Genomic DNA, 17,009 nt, shown 5'->3' with positions numbered 1-17,009 from the left:
AGGTGCACCTTCACCCTTCCAAACTCCAGCGAGTACAGACCCAGAGCCGTCATGCTCCTCATATATTAACCCAATCATCCCAGTGATCATTCTCATTAACCTCTTCTGGACCTTCTCCAATGCCAGCAGATCCCTCCTCAAGTTATGGGGCTAAAACTGCCTTATAATTCCTCACCAACAAATCTGTATTTTTATATTCTTGCACTCTCGGAATAAATGCTAACATTGCATTTGCCTTCCTTACTACCCATTCAATTTGCAAATTTACCCTTTGAAAACCCTGTACCAGCACTCCAAAGTCCCTATGCCCGTTGATTATCGGTATTATCTTCCCAGTTAGAAAATAGACTATGGCTTTATTCCTACCACGAAAGTGCATTACTGCATACTTTCTTGCACTGCAATCCATCTGCCACTTCTTTGCCCACTCTCTCTGTCTCTGTCCTTCTGCTTTCTCTACACTGCCTGCCCCTCCGCCTATCTTCACCTCATCAACAAACCTGGCCACAAAGCCTTCAATTCCACCATGCAACTAACTCACTGATGTATAACTTAGAGTACTGGTCACTGGCAGCCAACCAGAAAAAGCCCCCTTTATTGCCACTCTGCCTTCTGCCATCCAGTCAACTTGCTATCCATGCTAGTACCTTCCCAATGATACCATTGGCTCTCATCTTCTTTCGCAGCCTCACATATGGTACCTTATCACAAGCCTTCCAAAAATCCAGGTTAAATAAATCCACTGACTCCCGTTTGTCTATCCTATTTACTTCATCGCCCCCACCCCTGTATGTCCCTCTCCCCCTCCCACATTATCTGCCTCCCTTTCCTCAAATCCCTCCTCCTCTCACCCTTTAACGCAACGCCTCCCTGCCCCTTCATGTCCCCCTCCCTACCCATCTCCCCAATACCATTCCCACCTCCTCCCACCCTTGCTAGCTCCCTCTTCCACCTTCCCCACCAATACCTCCCCCCTTTCAGTGCCCCCCTTAATTCCCATTCCTCCTCCACTCTCCTCTTACCCGCCGGCACCTGTAGACTCTGTAGGACGGGCACCGAGGCCCGGGCGACGGCGGGGGCGGGGGCGGGGGCGGGAACGACCGCGACTGCGGCCCCGCCGTTGAGCAGCGTTGCCGCCGGGGAAGGAGGCGGTGGAGGCCCCGGGGGAGGAGGCGCGGCGCCGGGAGAGCCCGGGGCAGGCATGGCGGGGCCTCGACACTCGCCGCAGGGCTCAGGCAGCCGCCAGCCTCTCGTCCATGGCCACAGCCACAGCCCCAGGGGGAGGAGGGAGACTACGGAGCGGAGGCGAGGCCTAGTGGGCGGCCCATAGCCTGGACCTCGGGTGATTCCCGTCCCTCGCTCATCGCCGCGCCGCCATCTTTGTACCGGCTCGATGCCGCCCACTGCGCCCGCGCAGCCGGCAACCATCAATGTGCGCGTGCGTCGCCGGCTCTATGGCCGGCCACCATCCAAGAGCGCATGCGATGCCGGCGCTGCTGACCGGCCTCCGAACTAGAGCGCATGCGCTACCGTAACACATTGATCGGTTACCATCCAACAGCGCATGTGCGTCCCTCTCGCAGGCTGCAGTGCGCATGCTCCTGCCACCCACCCTTTGCCCCCTCCCGGTCCCACCGCAGCGCATGCGCCCTCCTCCCCTCCCGGGCATGCTGGCCGCCCATGACGTCAGGCTCGCTCCAGCGGGAATTCCCCGCGGCTCCAACAGAGGGGAATAGAGGGGCATCCCCCGCCTCGGGGGCAACACGGGGGATTCCTTAACCTGCAGTTACATGGGGAAGTATGTTTTAATTTGTAAAAATCTAAAGCTAACAGTTTGGAGAAGTTTGAATTGCCTTTAACCCTAGGTTTTAACTCTAACTCTACGAGTCAAGAGTGTTTTATTGTCTAAGAAGGAACTGCAGATGCTGGAAAATCGAAGGTACACAAAAATGCTGGAGAAACTCAGCGGGTGCAGCAGCATCTATGGAGCGAAGGAAATAGGCAACGTTTCGGGCCGAAACCCTTCTTCAGACTGATGGGGGGTGGGGGGAGAAGAAAGGAAAAAGGAGGAGCCCGATGGCTGAGGGAGAGATAGGGAGGGGAGGAGACAGCAAGGGCTAACAAAATTGGGAGAATTCAATGTTCATGCCCCCAGGATGCTGGCTCCCCAAGCGGAATATGATGTGCTGTTCCTCCAATTTCCAGCCCATTGCTCGCTCTGGCCATGGAGGAGACCCAGGACAGAGAGATCGGATACGGAATGGGATATTAATCTCATGATTTTATACACCCCTTTAAGATCAAAGTTTTAATTGTTGAAAAGCAAACCTAAAAGTTTGGAGAAATATGTTTTTAATGATAAAAACAACAAAAACTAAAGTTTGGATAAGCATGTTTTGATTGTTAAAAAACTAAACTAAAGGTTGGGAGAAGTATGTTTTAATTGTTGAAAAGCAAAACTAAAAGTTTAGAGAAACATGCTTTTATTGATAAAAAAACAAAAACTAAAAGTTTGGAGGCAAGAAGGACTAAATAGACTTCCCTACCCATGGGGGGGAAACAAAGAGGAACTATGTACTGCACGGCCCTCAATTTTATAAAGCACTCCCAAGGTAATCCGTCAGATAGATACGAAATGCTGGAGTAACTCCGTGGGTTAGGCAGCACTTCTGCAGAAAAGGAATAGGTGACGTTTCAGAACCCTTCTTCGGACTGAAAGGTGGTGGGGGGGGGGTGAAGAATATGCCAGAAAAAATCCTTCTCAGACTGGATTCTCCCAGCACTTGTCAGGCTTTGTCCTGCCCCCACTTTACTTCCAGGTTTCTCTCCTCTACTACTACAATCAGTCTGAAGAAGCATCCCGACCCGAAACATCACCGATGCCATGTTATCCAGAAATGCTGCCTGACCCGCTGAATTACTCCAGCAATCTGCCCCTTCCTTTGTAAACCAGCATCTGCGGTTCCTTATTGGCGTGTTTGACCTCAATATATTTGGCAGGTAACCAGAATTGTTCTATGTTCTGTTATAAATGAACTTCACTGAATTTATTGTGCATTTCTCTTTGTCCTCAAAGTGGCAGTGATGAACTAGCTTCTTAGACCTTCTCAGTGACACTACTAAAGGTGATCTCAGTGCTTTTGGGTAGAAGATTCCAGTTGTTAGATCCAGATACAATGGAGGGTCAGAATCTTAGGGAAGAAATTTAAGAATTTCAGGTCTGGAAAAATGAAGACACGAATGTCACTGCTGAAATGATACAAGGATGTTAGAATGTGATCACTGCTCCAATTAACTATTTATCAACAATTGGAGGGTGGTCCTGACCTCCCAACTACCTCCTCTGGCAGATTGTTCCATTTACCTACCACCCTCCATGCAAAATCTTTTACCTCAGGTAACTGGACCATTCTACCAGAACTAGAAAGTGGTCCTGAGCTACTATCTACAGTACCTCATTGGAGACCCACAGACTATCTTTAATTGGACTTTACCAGACTTTCTCCTTTCTCCTGAATCTGTACACTGTGGGCGGCTTGATTGTAATCATGAATAGTCTTTCTGCTGACTAGACAGCTCGCAGCAAAAAAAAGGCTTTTCACTCATACAATAAGTTAAAAGAAACTGAAAAAGAATTGTTTATGATCACAAAGAAATCAAAGTTTCAAATATTGCGCCAGAGCATTTATTTGACATTCTCAAGCAGAATTCAAAACTCTTTTCATTCCAAGGCACATCTGTAACAATAACTTCAAATGTGCAAACAAAACCAAAGGGCTGAAAAACTGAATTAACATTTCAGGGGAAAAGAGCTGAGAACAGATCAAACCATACAACCTATAATTTGCAAGTTACAAAATATTAAAAGGCCTTTTGTAAACATTATTCTGAGCATCTCTTGATGTGCCATTGCATGAGGTTCGTGGCAGTTTTGTGCCTCCCTTCCCCCAGGTTAGGGCAGTGCATTTGACAATCATACTGCAGGCCATTGGTGTCTCTTCCCCTCCTACATCAAGTACACATTCTTCACAGATTGCTCATTTGTGTAGCAGCTTCACCAGTAGACAGACGTCCCAAGCAGCTGCCCAGTAATATCAGTTTTATCAAGGGAAAATCAATCAACACTGAACTCTTCAATTTTAAGTCAACTTCCTGACCCAAAACATTGCCTGTCTGACCTGCTGGCACTGTTAAGACACAATGTACTGGAATAACTCAGCAGGTCAGGCACCATCCTGGAGAACATGCATGTGTGACGTTTCAGGTCAGGACCCTTCTTCAGACTGATTATAGAGGGGGGGTTGCGGAGATGGGATATTGGGAGAAATGGAGGTGGGGCACATGGAAGAGGGAGGAGAGGTCCATCGTCTCAATAGTAATTGCCTCATTCACCTTTTATTCTTTAGACCCGATATACAGTGGGGAAACAGGGCATTCAGCCCACCAAGTCCACGCTGGCCAAAGATCAATCCATACAGTAGCACTATCCTACACACTATGGGATAATTTTACAACTAACCGAAGCCAATTAACCCTCAAACCTGTACGTCTTTGGGGTGTGGGAGGAAAACGGAGGTCCCGGTGAAAACCCATGCAGTCACAGGGAGAACGTATAAACTCCGTACAGACAGCATCCATAGTTAAGATTGAACCCGGGTCCGTGGCGCTGCAAGGCAGCAACTCTACCACTGTGCTGACCTCAGCGACTCAGTAAGTAAAAACTGATCTCAAAATGGCCGCATCCCTTCAGCATTAAATCCCTCCATGCTCTGGAAAACATCACAGCCTAATTTCTAACCTCCTCCAGCCTCAGCTTCCTGCGATCTCGACACTATGTCTGACCTCTTCTGTGTCGCTATTGTAATTGGACTAGTGCACCCAGTGTCGCTGAAACTTTCCTGCCCGACTTTAAACAGGTTTCGTCCAAGCTGTTGATTCCATCAAGCTTTTGTTCATCCTGCGTATTATTTCAAATGGTAGAATGAGTTCTGGTTCAATTATATTCTTGTGAAGTGTTATGCAAGAGCAGGCAGAGTTGGTCTTGGCATCGCGCTGGGCACAGGCATCGTGGGCCGATGGACCTGTTCCCGTGCTGTTCTAGGTATCAACTTGCAGAGATAAAGGAACGCTAACGATTCTTTTCTGTGCAGAATCACAGGGTTTTGTCCCTGTTCGATGCATGGATTTTTGAACAAATGTTCAAGCCACGACAAGGATCGTTTTATGTATATCTCGGGAAACGTGCTCCAAGATCACCGTGCCAAGCTCGGCACTTTAATCAATGTTGAGCTACGACAGTCTGAAGAAGGGTCTTGACCTGAAACGTCACCCATTCCCTCTCTCCAGAGATGCTGCCTGTCCCGTTGAGTTACTCCAGCTTTTTGTGCCTATGTTGAGCTACGATACCTTGGTTACTGAACAGTGAAAGGCATGGATACAGTGGATGTGGACAGGGTGTTTCCACTGCCTAGGAACAGAGGAAACAGCCTTAGAATAAAAGGATGTTCCTTTAGAAAGGTTACAGGGAGAGGCAACAGCATGGGTTGAGATGGAAAAATAGATCAGCTATGGCAAAAGTGCAGATTTTTAAAAATTTAATTGCTGGATTGGGAATAGTATATTTCAACAATATGTATTCCAACACTTGAGAAGGTAGGAGAATGGGGTTGAGGGGGAAATACAGATCAGTCCAGATTGAATGGCATAGACTCGATGGGTTGAATGGCTTAATTCTGTTCTCATGGCTTATGAATTGTGCAATGAAGGTGCAACCTTTCAATGACAGCTTCTGTTGTCATGAAACATGGCTCTCAATGATGTTTAGATGAAGGAAATTTCACCACTGACCTGCAGCTCAGAGCTGTGCTGTGTGTACCTTGCTGGCAGCCTCCCGCATGGCCCAGACACCAGCATCATGCGGACACGGAGGGGAGGAGAGAGGAGGAGAAACCCATCAAGAGAGAACATTGAACCTTTTAATATTTTGTATCCCGCTCAGTGGTGCTCTGTTTGTAAACTAATGTCTATGTTCAGCAGTAACAATATCAATGTTGGTACACGTTTCAAAATTAGGTTTTCTTCTGTTTCTTCTTTTCAGTCTCTTCCTCCTTTTCCTTCTCGATTTCTGTGACAAGCGATTCGATTTCTTTCGCGTCGAGGAGCTGGCAAGAAGGAAAATCGCCGGGTTAGTTGCAATGGAAGAAAGCGTGGGTTTTAGTTTAGAGATACTGTGTGGAAACAGATCCTCAGCCCACCGATTCCCGTTCACACAAAGTTGGTTGGGCATATACCAAAAGAGGTAGTTAAGGCAGGGACTACGCAACGTTTAAGAAATATTTAGGTACATAGATAGGACAGGTTTAGAGAGATGTGGGCCAAACGGGGGCAGGTGGGAGTACTGTAGATGAACCATGTTGGTCAGAAAAACGTTTCTATGCTCTATGACACTAGTTCTACCTTACACACACTAGGGATAATCTACAGAAAATGATTAACCTAAAAACCGGCACGTCTTTGGGATGTGGAAGAAACGGAGCACTCGGAGAAAACCCACATGGTCACAGGGAAAAAGAGCAAACTCCAAACACAGATGGCACCCATTGTAAGGATCAAACCCAGGTCTCTGATGCTGCGAGGCAGCAACTCTACCGCTGCGCCACCTTGCAGCCCAGTGTTTGTCTCTGGCATCATGATACAGATGCCTGCCTTGTTCACTGGGACACAATGTTAATCCCGTCCCATCAGCTGCTCCCTCCTACTGTTTTTCCACCACAGCTAAAGCGGCTTCCAAGCCTATTCAGTCCAAGAAACCAGGCCAAACTGAAACGCCCAGGAGCAAAGGAGATTACACGAAGTAATGGGACACTGCCCAGTTCATCACAGGTACTGACCTCATCACCATCAAAGGGATCTACAGGAGGGGCTGCTTCAAAAAGGCAGCCAGCATTAAAGACCCACACCACCCTGGCCGCCCTCTCATTTCGCTGCTACCATCAGGAATTAGATACAAGGCCTCCAGGTTCAAGAACAGCATCTTCCCAACAACCACCAGCATCACACTACAAACACCAACTAAACTACAAACTGGCTTGATTGCACTAGGGATATTGGGATTTATTTAATTTGCAAGCCTTTTTTTAAAATTATGTTATCTAACAGTACTATGTTCACATATCTGTTATTCTGCACATAAGAATGTAATTGTTCTGCGTTCAGTATATACAACAATTAAACATACAGTACTGATGTATTTTTTCCTGTTCAGGCGCGGCACGGTGGCGCAGCGGTAAAGTTGCTGACTTACAGCGCCAGAGACCAGTGTCTGATCCCGACTGCGGGTGCTGTCTGTACGAAATTTGTAGGTTCTTTCCATGTTTGCTTGGGTTTTTTCCAGGTGCTCTGGTTTCTCCCACACTCCAAAGACATGTTTGTAGGTTAACTAGGTTTGGTATCATTGTAAATTGACCCTTGTGTGTAGGATAGTGCTAGTGTACGGGGTGATCACTGGTTGGAGCGGTCTTGGTGGGCTTGTTTCCACGGTGTATCTCTAAAGTCTAAAATGTAGCCCCCAGAATAGCAATGTATTTTCATTTCTGTACACAGGTAATGCAGAACCAAAACCTACTGTCATCACACTGCTACCCACCTTCAAGGCCTGATTCCTTCTGATTATGGCCAGATCGATATTTTTCCCACCGGACTGCACAACCTAAAGTGAAAATGTACAAACATGGGTTAAATTAAACGCAAAACAAGTTCTATTGGCAAAGAAGGCTATTCGACTGAGTGAGTTGTTGCCAGCTCTATGTAAAACAATCTTGTCAGCGACATCACAATAGGTAGTCTAATTTAGGGGGAAGGAGGGGAGAGCCGGCTTCTGACTTTCGCGTCGCCACTCCCCCTTCTCCCCCAGGAGACGCCAACATTCTCCACCTTGGAAGCAACAGCAGGTGAGAGGGGAGGGAGCCCCACGATGACCGCGGGGGCACACTGAAGAGCCACGTGATCGGCAACAACAGCTGCTTGAATCGTTGAAGAAGGGCTCACTGCTGCAGAGCAGCCGCAGCGGCGCCTAATTTTAAAGTGAAACATACATCAGCCGACTGAATCAGTCTGAGGAAAGGAACCCAATGTCACCTATCCATGTTCTCCACAGATCCTGACCTGTGGAATTACTCCAGCACTTTGTGTCCTTTCGGCAGTTGAAGAAGGGCTACCTGGTGCACCTTGCAAGTTAGGAGTGGGGTCAGAAACCAGGGCTCTAAAGGGGCGGGGAGATGGTGTGAGCAGGGAATGGGTTGGCAGGTCCGTCCACTATATCTGGCCTGCTATAAGGGGGTCGTTAAAACGAGGATTCACTATATTTGCAAAACAGTTAGAGAGTAGAATGAGAGCATAGTTGATTCTTTCATGACAGAATGACACGACCAAAGAGAACACCCAAAACTCACAATGCCATCTGTGGCCATTGATAATTTTAGTTTAGTTTAGAGATACAACGCAGAAACAGGCCCTTTGGCCCACCGAGTCATCAGCTCCGACCAGCGATCACCCCGTACACTAGCACGATCCTAAACACTAGGGATAATTTACAATTTAGAGAACCCAATTAAACAAACTTGTATGTCTTTGGAGTGGGGGAGGATACCAGAGCACCCGGAGAAAAACCACACGGTCACAGGGAAAACATACAAACTCTGTACAGAATGTTGATTTTTACTTACTTCCAGGAGGGCTTTAATAGCAAGCTTGATGGTGTCATTGTCGGTTGCTATAGCCTCTTCAGTGTAGTTCTTTTCAAGAAACTCTCGGACTGTCTTGGCACTACGACCGATAGCATTTGCCTGTTTGAACAGAAATTATATTGTCAGGCCAGACTTCCCTCATGCAGAGTTGATTGTATAGGAATAGACAGTATTAGGCGATAGAAAGATAGATGATGTCCCTGATGCATCTTCAACTACTACAACATGATGCCTGGATTAGTTTTAGAGATACAACGTTCAAACATGGCCTTAGGCCCACCATGCGGACCATCAATCACTCGTACACTAATTCTATCCTACAGGAACAATTTACAGAAGCTCTTAGTGTAAGGACTGGACGAGAAAATGGGAATAACATAGAACTAGCGTGGGCGGGTGATCGATGATTGGCGTGAATTTGTTGGGCCGAAGGGCCTGTTTCAATGCTGTATCTCTAAACTAAAGCAGTGTGTACGGGGTGATCGATAGTTGGCGGACTCGGTGGGCTGAAGGGCCTGTTTCAATGCTGTATCTTTCAATCAATCAATGGTCCAGAAGTTATTACAGTTATTCTAAAATGTACCAATTATCTCAATAAAGTAGGATATATATAAGACATCCTACTTTATTGAGATAATTGACACATTTTATATATAGGTTTTTTGGACAGGAAGAGCTAGTGGGATATGGGCCAATGCAGACACAGTGGCGCAGATGGTAGAGACGTGATCCTAACCACGGGCGCTGTCTCTGTGTGGAGTTTATCCATTCTCCCTGTGACCGAGTGTGTTTTCCCTGGGCGCTCTGGTTTCCTCCCAAATACCAAAGAAGTGCATGTTTGTAAGTTACGGAGTGTAGGGAGTGAATGAGAAAGTGGGACAATATAGAACTAATGTGGCGACACAAGCAACAGCATGTGCTCGAAACTTGTGTAGAACACAAAGTGCCGGAGTGTCTCAGTGGGTCAGCCAGAATCTTTGGAGGGCATGCATATGTGACGTTTCAGATCAGAGTAGTGCAAATGTGAGATCAATGATCGGCATTGCTCGAAGAGCCCGTTTCCATGTTATATCACTAAAGTAACCTCATCTATGCATCATTCAACATCATTACAATGAAAAGAGATGGCCAAGGCAGATGCAAAATCACACAGGGACAGATGGATATGATAACTAAATAAGTGAAAAGCCTGGATAGTGAATGTGGAAGAGGATGTTTCCACTAATGGGAGTGTCCAGTACCAGAGGGCACTGCCTCAGAATAAAAGAACGTACCTTTAGAACAGAGAAGAGGAGGAATTTCTTTGGCTAATAAAAGAGGGTGGTGAATCTGTAGAATTCATTGCCACAGACGACGGTGGAGGACAAGTCATTGAGTATTTTTAAAATGGAGATTGGTAGGATCTTGTAGAAACAAAGATCTGCAGATGCTAGTTTCCACCAAAGTTAGACACAAAGTGTTCAGCAGTTCAGGGGAGCATCGCTGGAGAAAAAGGATGGGTGACGTTTCCAGTCGGGTCCCTTCTTCAGACTCCTGAGGTTTCCCAACCCGAAACATCACCCATTCTTTTTCTCCAGATATGTCGCCTGACCCGCTGAGTTACTCCAACACTTTGTCTATCTTTGACAGGTTCTTGATTAGTAAGGGTGTCAATGGTTATAAAGGAGAAGGCAGGAAATGGGGTTGAAAGGGAAAGATAGATCAGCCATGATTGGATGGACGGAGCAGACTCAATGGGCCCCACAGCCTAGTTCTGCTCCTCTGACTTCCTACGTCAATGACTCTATATCCACAGCAAAAAAAAAAGTAGCACAAGCTTAGTCACATCTTGTCTTTGCAAAGATTATAATTGTGAAAGACTCTGGTAGAGGAACACCTACCTTCCAAGCTTGGTATGTCCCAGATGGGTCAGTTTGGTACAAACGCGGAGTGCCATCGAAATCAAAGCCCACAATCAATGCAGAGATTCCAAAAGGTCTCCGACCATTGCTTTGTGTGTAACGCTAAATAAAACATTAAAGTGTCAGTCATAGAGTGGAAACAGCCACTTCGACCCAACTTGTCCACACTGACCAAGATGTCCCATCTAAACCACCTGCCCACGTTTGGCCCATATCACTCTAAACCTGTCCTATCCATGTACCTGTCTAATTGTTTCTTAAACATGGCTCAACCTCTCCCTATAGCTCAGACCCTTGAGAACAGACAATCTTCTCTGTAACCTTTCCACTAGACAACAACTTTCCTGTAACATGGTGCCCAGAACTGAACACAATATTCAAATTGCAGCCTCGCCAATGTGGTATACAACTGCAACATGACCTCCCAACTTCTATACTCAATATTCTGACTAATGAAGGCCAGTGTGCCAAAAGCTTTTTTGACCACCCTATTTACCTGTGACGCCACTTTCAAGGAACTATGTACCTGCACTCCTAGATCCCTCTGCTCTACAACACTCCCCAATGAGCACTACCATTCACTGCGTCGGTCCTGCCTGTAGTTCAGCAACACACTGCTAAAAACATTAATCAGTTTCAGCCGATGATTATTTCTCATGGGCTGCCAGTTAGCAATAAGGGGTGATCTGGTTCACCGCGACAACACATGCAAAGAAATATAATTGTGCAATTCATTTTTGGGCAAAAGTACAAAAAACCTTTACCTGTTTCAAAGTTGCAATGAAGCGTGTAATGTACTCTACAGTCACTGGGTCTTCCACAGTCAGTTTGTGGCTCTGACATTCCACCCGCGCTCGGTTGATAACGATCCGAGCATCAGCCGTCAGCCCTAAAGGTGAAAGTAGAGGTGAATAGGCACGGGGCAGCACAGTGGCGCCACAGTAGAGTTACTGCCTCTTAGCGCCAGAGACACAGGTTCCATCTTGCCTACGGGTGCTGTCTGCACCAAATTTATATGTTCTCCCTGTGACCTGCGTGGGTTTCCTCCCATACTACAAAGACGTACAGGTTTGTATGTTAAAAGAAAAGTAAATTGTCCTTAGTATGTAGGACAGTGCTAGTATACGGGGTCATCGCTGGTCGGCGCAGACTCAGCGGGCACGTTTCTGCACTATCTCTAAAAGCTTCCTGACTGCATGGCAATCAACACCACGAGTAAAGTTTGCGCTTGGGGCACAGATGGTAGTCTGCGCACAAACTGGGCTATTTCATTTAGTTTAGGGATACAACGTGGAAGCAGGGCCTTCGGCTCATCCAGTCGGTGCCGACCAACGATTCCCGTACCCTAGTTCTATCCTGAACAGTGGGGACAAGTTTTACCAAAACCAATTAACCTACAAATAAGTACGTCTTTGGAGTGTGGGAGGAATCAGAGCAACCGGAGAAAACACACAGGGAGAACAGACTAACTCCATAGAGACAGCACCCGTAGGGAGGATCAAACCCACGTCTCTGGCGCTGCAAGGCAGCAACTCTACCACTACACTGCCCCAAACAAAGAATTTCTGAAAAGTGCCACTCCCCCAGCCGAGTTCCCTCAATAACAAAACACTAAAGATGTTGGAAATATTCAGCAGGTCAATCAACATCCATGGACACAAAAATTAAGTTAAGATCAACACTGCTAGGTCTGTTAATTCAGGACATTGATCACGACCTCGTATGCTGTCTGTGTGGAGTTTGCCTGTTCTCCCTGTGATCGAGTGGATTTCCTCTGGGTGCTTCAATTTTCTCCCACATCCCAAAGACGTGCGGTATTACAGGTTAATTGGCCCTCTGTAAACTGCCCCGAATGGGTGAGAACATAGAACTAGTGTGAACAGGGGAGAGGCATAGATGGGATAGACAGTCATAACCCTAGGGTGCAAATGTCCAAAACTAGAGGGTATCGTTCTAAGATGAGAGGATGACCGTTCATTGGAGATCTACCGTGCAATTTTATTTTACACATAAAGTGATGGGGGGGGGGGGGGGGGCTGGCGCATGCTGCCAGGATGGTGGTTGAGGCAGTCTGAAGAAGGGTCTCGACCAAAAACGTCACCCATTCCTTCTCTCCAGAGATGCTGCCTGTCCCGCTGAGTTAATCCAGCATTTTGTGTCTACTTGGTGGATGAGGCAGGTACAATAGTGGCGTTTAAGAGGCTTTTGGATAGGCACATGGAGGTGCAGGGAATTGAGGGATATGGATCATGTACAGGCAGAGGAGATCAGTGTAACTATCTGCATCATATTCTGTAACTATCATCATGTAACTATCTGCATCAACTAACTGCATCATATTCAGCATATACATTGTGGGCCAAAGGGCCCGTTCTCATGTTGTACTGTTCTATACTCTACGTTCTACAAAGTACGTCGATGATAACAACCCCTCCCCCTATCCCACCCCCTTGTTCTCACTCCCCACTTGGACTCACATCTATTTGTCCCCTCCCCTTCTACCAACATCCCTTCTTCTAGCTTCACAATTTACAGCTCTTCAATCCTTTTACCTCACACCTTCTATCATTTCAATTCTAGCCTTGGTCCATGCATCTTCCATTCAAGAAACCCTTCTCTGTATTTTCCTATTCCAGCCCCTCCTCTCTTCCAGCTTTCTTCCCCATCCGACAATCATTCTGAAGAAGTGCACATCCCAAAACATCACTTGTCCATGTTCTCCTGAGATGCTGCCTGACCCGCTGAGTTACTCCAGCACTTTGTCTATCTTTGGTGTAAACCAGCATCTGCAGTTCCTTGTTTCAGTAAAAAGAAGTTGATGTACTTACCTGCAAATGCCATACAGACATGATCATCGAGAGCACAGATTTTCCGCACCGTTCTCTCTTCTTGAAGCTTTGCAACTGACTTTTTCTCCACACCCAAAACAACAATATCTTTCCCTCGTATCCCAACCTTAAAAGCAAAAATTGGATGTTACTTGATTTTAGTTGACACTACATTGAAACAGGCCCTTCGGCCCAAGGATTTAAAGCTGACCATCGATCACACTTGGAGCAATTATAAGCCTCACAGATTGTTCCCGGGTGTTGGGGAAGTCTTCAGGACAAGGGGTCACAGCTTAATCCCAAAGATAAACTATATGGGGAAATCCTTTAAAAGACCGAGATGAGGATCGAACTTTTTTGACGCAGCTCTTCCAGACCCCCCGTTGCAAGAATGAACTGAATCTCTGGAACTCTCTGCCAGGAGAGGTAGTTGAGGCAGAGGCAGTTCATTGGCTATATTTAAGAGGGAGTTAGATGTGGCCCTTGTGGACTAAGGGGATCAGGGGGTATGGAGAAAGAAGAAGGTACCACCCCTGGCCGCATATTTTTTGTTATTTATTAAATGGTGTTAGGTACGGGATACTGAGTTTTGGATGATCAGCCATGATCATATTGAATGGCGGTGCAGGGGAATCGAGGGCCGAATGGCCTACTCCTGCACCTAATTGGAATATGTTTCTATGGGTGGTGGGTATATGGAACCCTCACAGCGCTTTAGATGGCTGGGGCTCGCAGTCAGGACCTTGTGCATATTCTTCATTTGGGCCAGGTGGGTTTTTTTCCGGCTGTGCTCCAGTTTCCAGCATCGACATCCCAAAGGCATGCGCGTTTGGAAGTTTATATATGTGTCATCAATGATCTGGAAGAACATACAAACTCCACACAGACAGCAGGTGTAGTCAGGATCGAACCCAGGCATCTGGCGCTGTGAGGCAGCAGCTGTGCCACCCCGTTGCAAGAATGAACTGCTGAGGGGTGATCTTATAGACGTGGATGAGGGGAATAGAGGGCGGTGGGTATATGGAGGAGGAGGTAGTTGAGGCAGATGCAGTAACATCTGAAAGACACTTGGATAGGTACATGGATAGGAAAAGTATAGAGAGATCCAGGCCCAACATGGGTAAATAGGACTAGTGCAATGCACAGGACTGCTATTGTTTTTTTTAGATACTGAACATTTTTTGTTATTTATTATGGTGTTACGGAGTCCCAGTCTATCTCTGATTTTCTGTCACACTTGGTTTTGGAACATATGACGATAAAGCACTCTTGAAAGTACAAACTCATGGGAGGAATACATCAAGTGTCTTGCCAAGAGTATGGGAATCGAGAACCAGAGAACATAAATTTAGGGTGAATGCGAAAAGATGAGATTGGAATCGGAGTGGTAACTTTATTTGTATAATGGGTGGTGGGTATATGGAACGAGATGCCGGAGGTAGTTGAAGACAGGACAGGTTTAGAGGGATATGGGCTAAACGCAGTCAGGTGTGACTAGTGTAGATCAGACATGTTGGTTGGCATGGGCGAGTTGGGCTGAAGGGCCTGTTTCCGTGCTGTGTGACTATCTCAAGATTCCAGCATCTGAAGTTCCATATGATTGATTCTCCTACCCTTGGGAAATTGGACCAGTTTAGGTAGGTATGTTAGTCATCATTTTTCATGATCTTCATGGGGCACTGTCTCATTCACCAGTACTCATTAGCCTTCTATGTTTTGGAGAGTTTACATGAAAACTGGCCCTTCAGCCCACCGAGTTAATGCCGACCAATCACCACATATTCACACTGGTTCTATGTTATCCCACTTCCTCGTTCACTCTATACACACCATGGGCAATTTACACAGGCTCAATTAATCTATAATCTCGCATGTCATTGGGATGTGGGAGGAAACCAGAGCACCCGGAGGAAATGCATACGGTCATAGGGAGAACATGCAAAGTCCATACACACAACACCTGGGGTCAGGATCGAATCCGGGTCTCTGGCGCTGTGAGGCAGCGGCTCAACTAGCTGTGCCACAACGTATAAAACATTTAGACAGGTACATGGACAGGACCATTAACCCAAAAACCGGCATGTCTTTGGGATGTGGGAGGAAATCGAAGCAGCCAGACTATGACTCGGCTTCCACTATTCGCCCGGGGATTGGGGCCAGACGTGGAGTGTGGGACCGAGGGACCAGCGGCGCTTCAGGCCGATTCCTCGGTGCTATCCCCTCCATCCCTTTGTTGCTCCCTCCACAGATGCTGCCTGACCCGCAGTCTTCCACCGGGGGCACACGCCCTGCGGCCCTTCAGCCCCCTACGCCTCGGTACTAGCCCTTCCCTCTCCCCAGAGTTCCAGCGTTCCCCCGTGGCCCTTCAGCCCGATACCTCGGTGCCAGCCCTTCCTCCCCGCCCACTCAGTGTCAGTCAGAGAAGCGGAGGAGCTGATAGATGTGTGTTTGCAACAACTACACAGAGAAACAGACACTGATTTATTGGGGGAGGTCGAGGTGCAGAACATCCTTCCTCTTTCCCTTCTTTGCTCACAGTTGCTACCACAGTGCGTGTGTGTGTGTGTGTGCAGCTTGATCAGGGCGCGGTCCCACTCACCGCAGTGGAGCCTTTCTTCACGGCCTCCTGCGCGTACTCCACCTGGAAGAGGTGTCCGTCGGGCGAGAAGACGGTGATGGCGCGGTCGTACCTGGCCGCCATTTGGGAGCCGCAGCCGCCGGCGCCGCTGGATGTGCGCAGGCGCGGGGAGCCGGCTCCCAGCCAGGACGGCTCCCAGCCAGAACGCATGCGCGGGGAGCCGGCGCTCCCCCCAACGCCATTACTGCGCATGCCAGCACCGCACGCATGCGCATCTAGTTAGCAGCGAGAGAAGAGCCAAAGACGGGGAGAGGAGGGGGAGAGTTTCTCTGTTATTGGGTTGTATTCGCGTGCAACCGTTGAATGCAGAATTTATCCCTTGCTAACTATAATATTTAACAACTCATTTTGATTTTCCTTGGATGCCTTTGTATTAACCACCAATTTAGTTGGTTTTGTGTTGGCCTCCCCCCTGCCCTGCCCAGTGGTTTGTCCCAGGGGCTGCAGGTCGGATGAAACCTTCAGTGGAGAATGTGCAGAATAACATAAAAGCAGCTTAGTTTGCTGGCAACCCACAACCAGCCATTTCAAGATAACATTTGCAACGGCTAAATTAAAATGCATCGTTTGCAAACACCGAAGACAACAAATGAATTGGACTAATGTTGACATCGCGGGGACTAAAGTCCCATCCTCCCCAGTGTGGTTACTGTTACTGAGCTCTCACCACCAAAGATCCTATAGCAGAGCTCACCACCAGCTGAGTCCCGCAGGGGGAGGGGAATAGAGCTCTTGGCTGCTGCCAGGAGCTGATTGGAACCAAATGCATTGCTGTATGCAGTTTGCGTGCAGCAAATGCATCGCGGCATAAAACCCATACATTGTTGCAAGCGATCCATGCAAGCAGCATTGTTGCATACGAACTACGCACGCAGTAAAGGCAATGCCGCATGCTACA

The 17,009-nt window shown here is 47.4% G+C and overlaps 2 protein-coding genes across 2 annotated transcripts in view; both read right to left on the bottom strand.

Moving 5' to 3' along the window:
• LOC129696418 (transcription initiation factor TFIID subunit 4-like) overlaps positions 1–1,404 on the bottom strand; it is an 81,439-nt gene extending 80,035 nt beyond the window's left edge. The window contains exon 1 of the mRNA XM_055634294.1: positions 1,023–1,404. Coding sequence (XP_055490269.1) covers positions 1,023–1,203 — 181 coding nt within the window. The 5' untranslated portion in view covers positions 1,204–1,404. The remainder of the gene's footprint in view (positions 1–1,022) is intronic.
• Positions 1,405–3,669: 2,265 nt separating this feature from the next.
• Positions 3,670–16,229, bottom strand: LOC129696417 (proteasome subunit alpha type-7). Its single transcript, XM_055634293.1, has 7 exons — positions 16,073–16,229; positions 13,474–13,600; positions 11,410–11,534; positions 10,625–10,747; positions 8,724–8,843; positions 7,646–7,708; positions 3,670–6,161 (listed from the first exon to the last, which is right to left on the bottom strand). Exons 1-7 carry the CDS (start codon positions 16,172–16,174, stop codon positions 6,069–6,071), a joined length of 753 nt encoding a protein of 250 aa, XP_055490268.1. The 5' UTR covers positions 16,175–16,229; the 3' UTR covers positions 3,670–6,068.
• Positions 16,230–17,009: the final 780 nt, after the last annotated feature.

Source organism: Leucoraja erinacea, chromosome 4, assembly GCF_028641065.1.
Source record: "Leucoraja erinacea ecotype New England chromosome 4, Leri_hhj_1, whole genome shotgun sequence".
Taxonomy (NCBI): Eukaryota; Metazoa; Chordata; class Chondrichthyes; order Rajiformes; family Rajidae; genus Leucoraja; species Leucoraja erinaceus.
This window is presented reverse-complemented; position numbering and strand designations above follow the sequence as displayed.

What these genes read in the sequence shown, in the direction of transcription:
- LOC129696417 (XM_055634293.1), bottom strand. Translation starts at nt 16,174, where the DNA reads ATGGCGGCCAGGTACGACCGCGCCATCACCGTCTTCTCGCCCGACGGA. An exon ending in TGTCTGTATGGCATTTGCAG is followed by an intron (nt 11,535 to 13,473) that starts GTAAGTACATCA and finishes TTTCACCTTTAG; the next exon opens with GGCTGACGGCTGATGCTCGG. An exon ending in GGACATACCAAGCTTGGAAG is followed by an intron (nt 8,844 to 10,624) that starts GTAGGTGTTCCT and finishes CTGTTCAAACAG; the next exon opens with GCAAATGCTATCGGTCGTAG.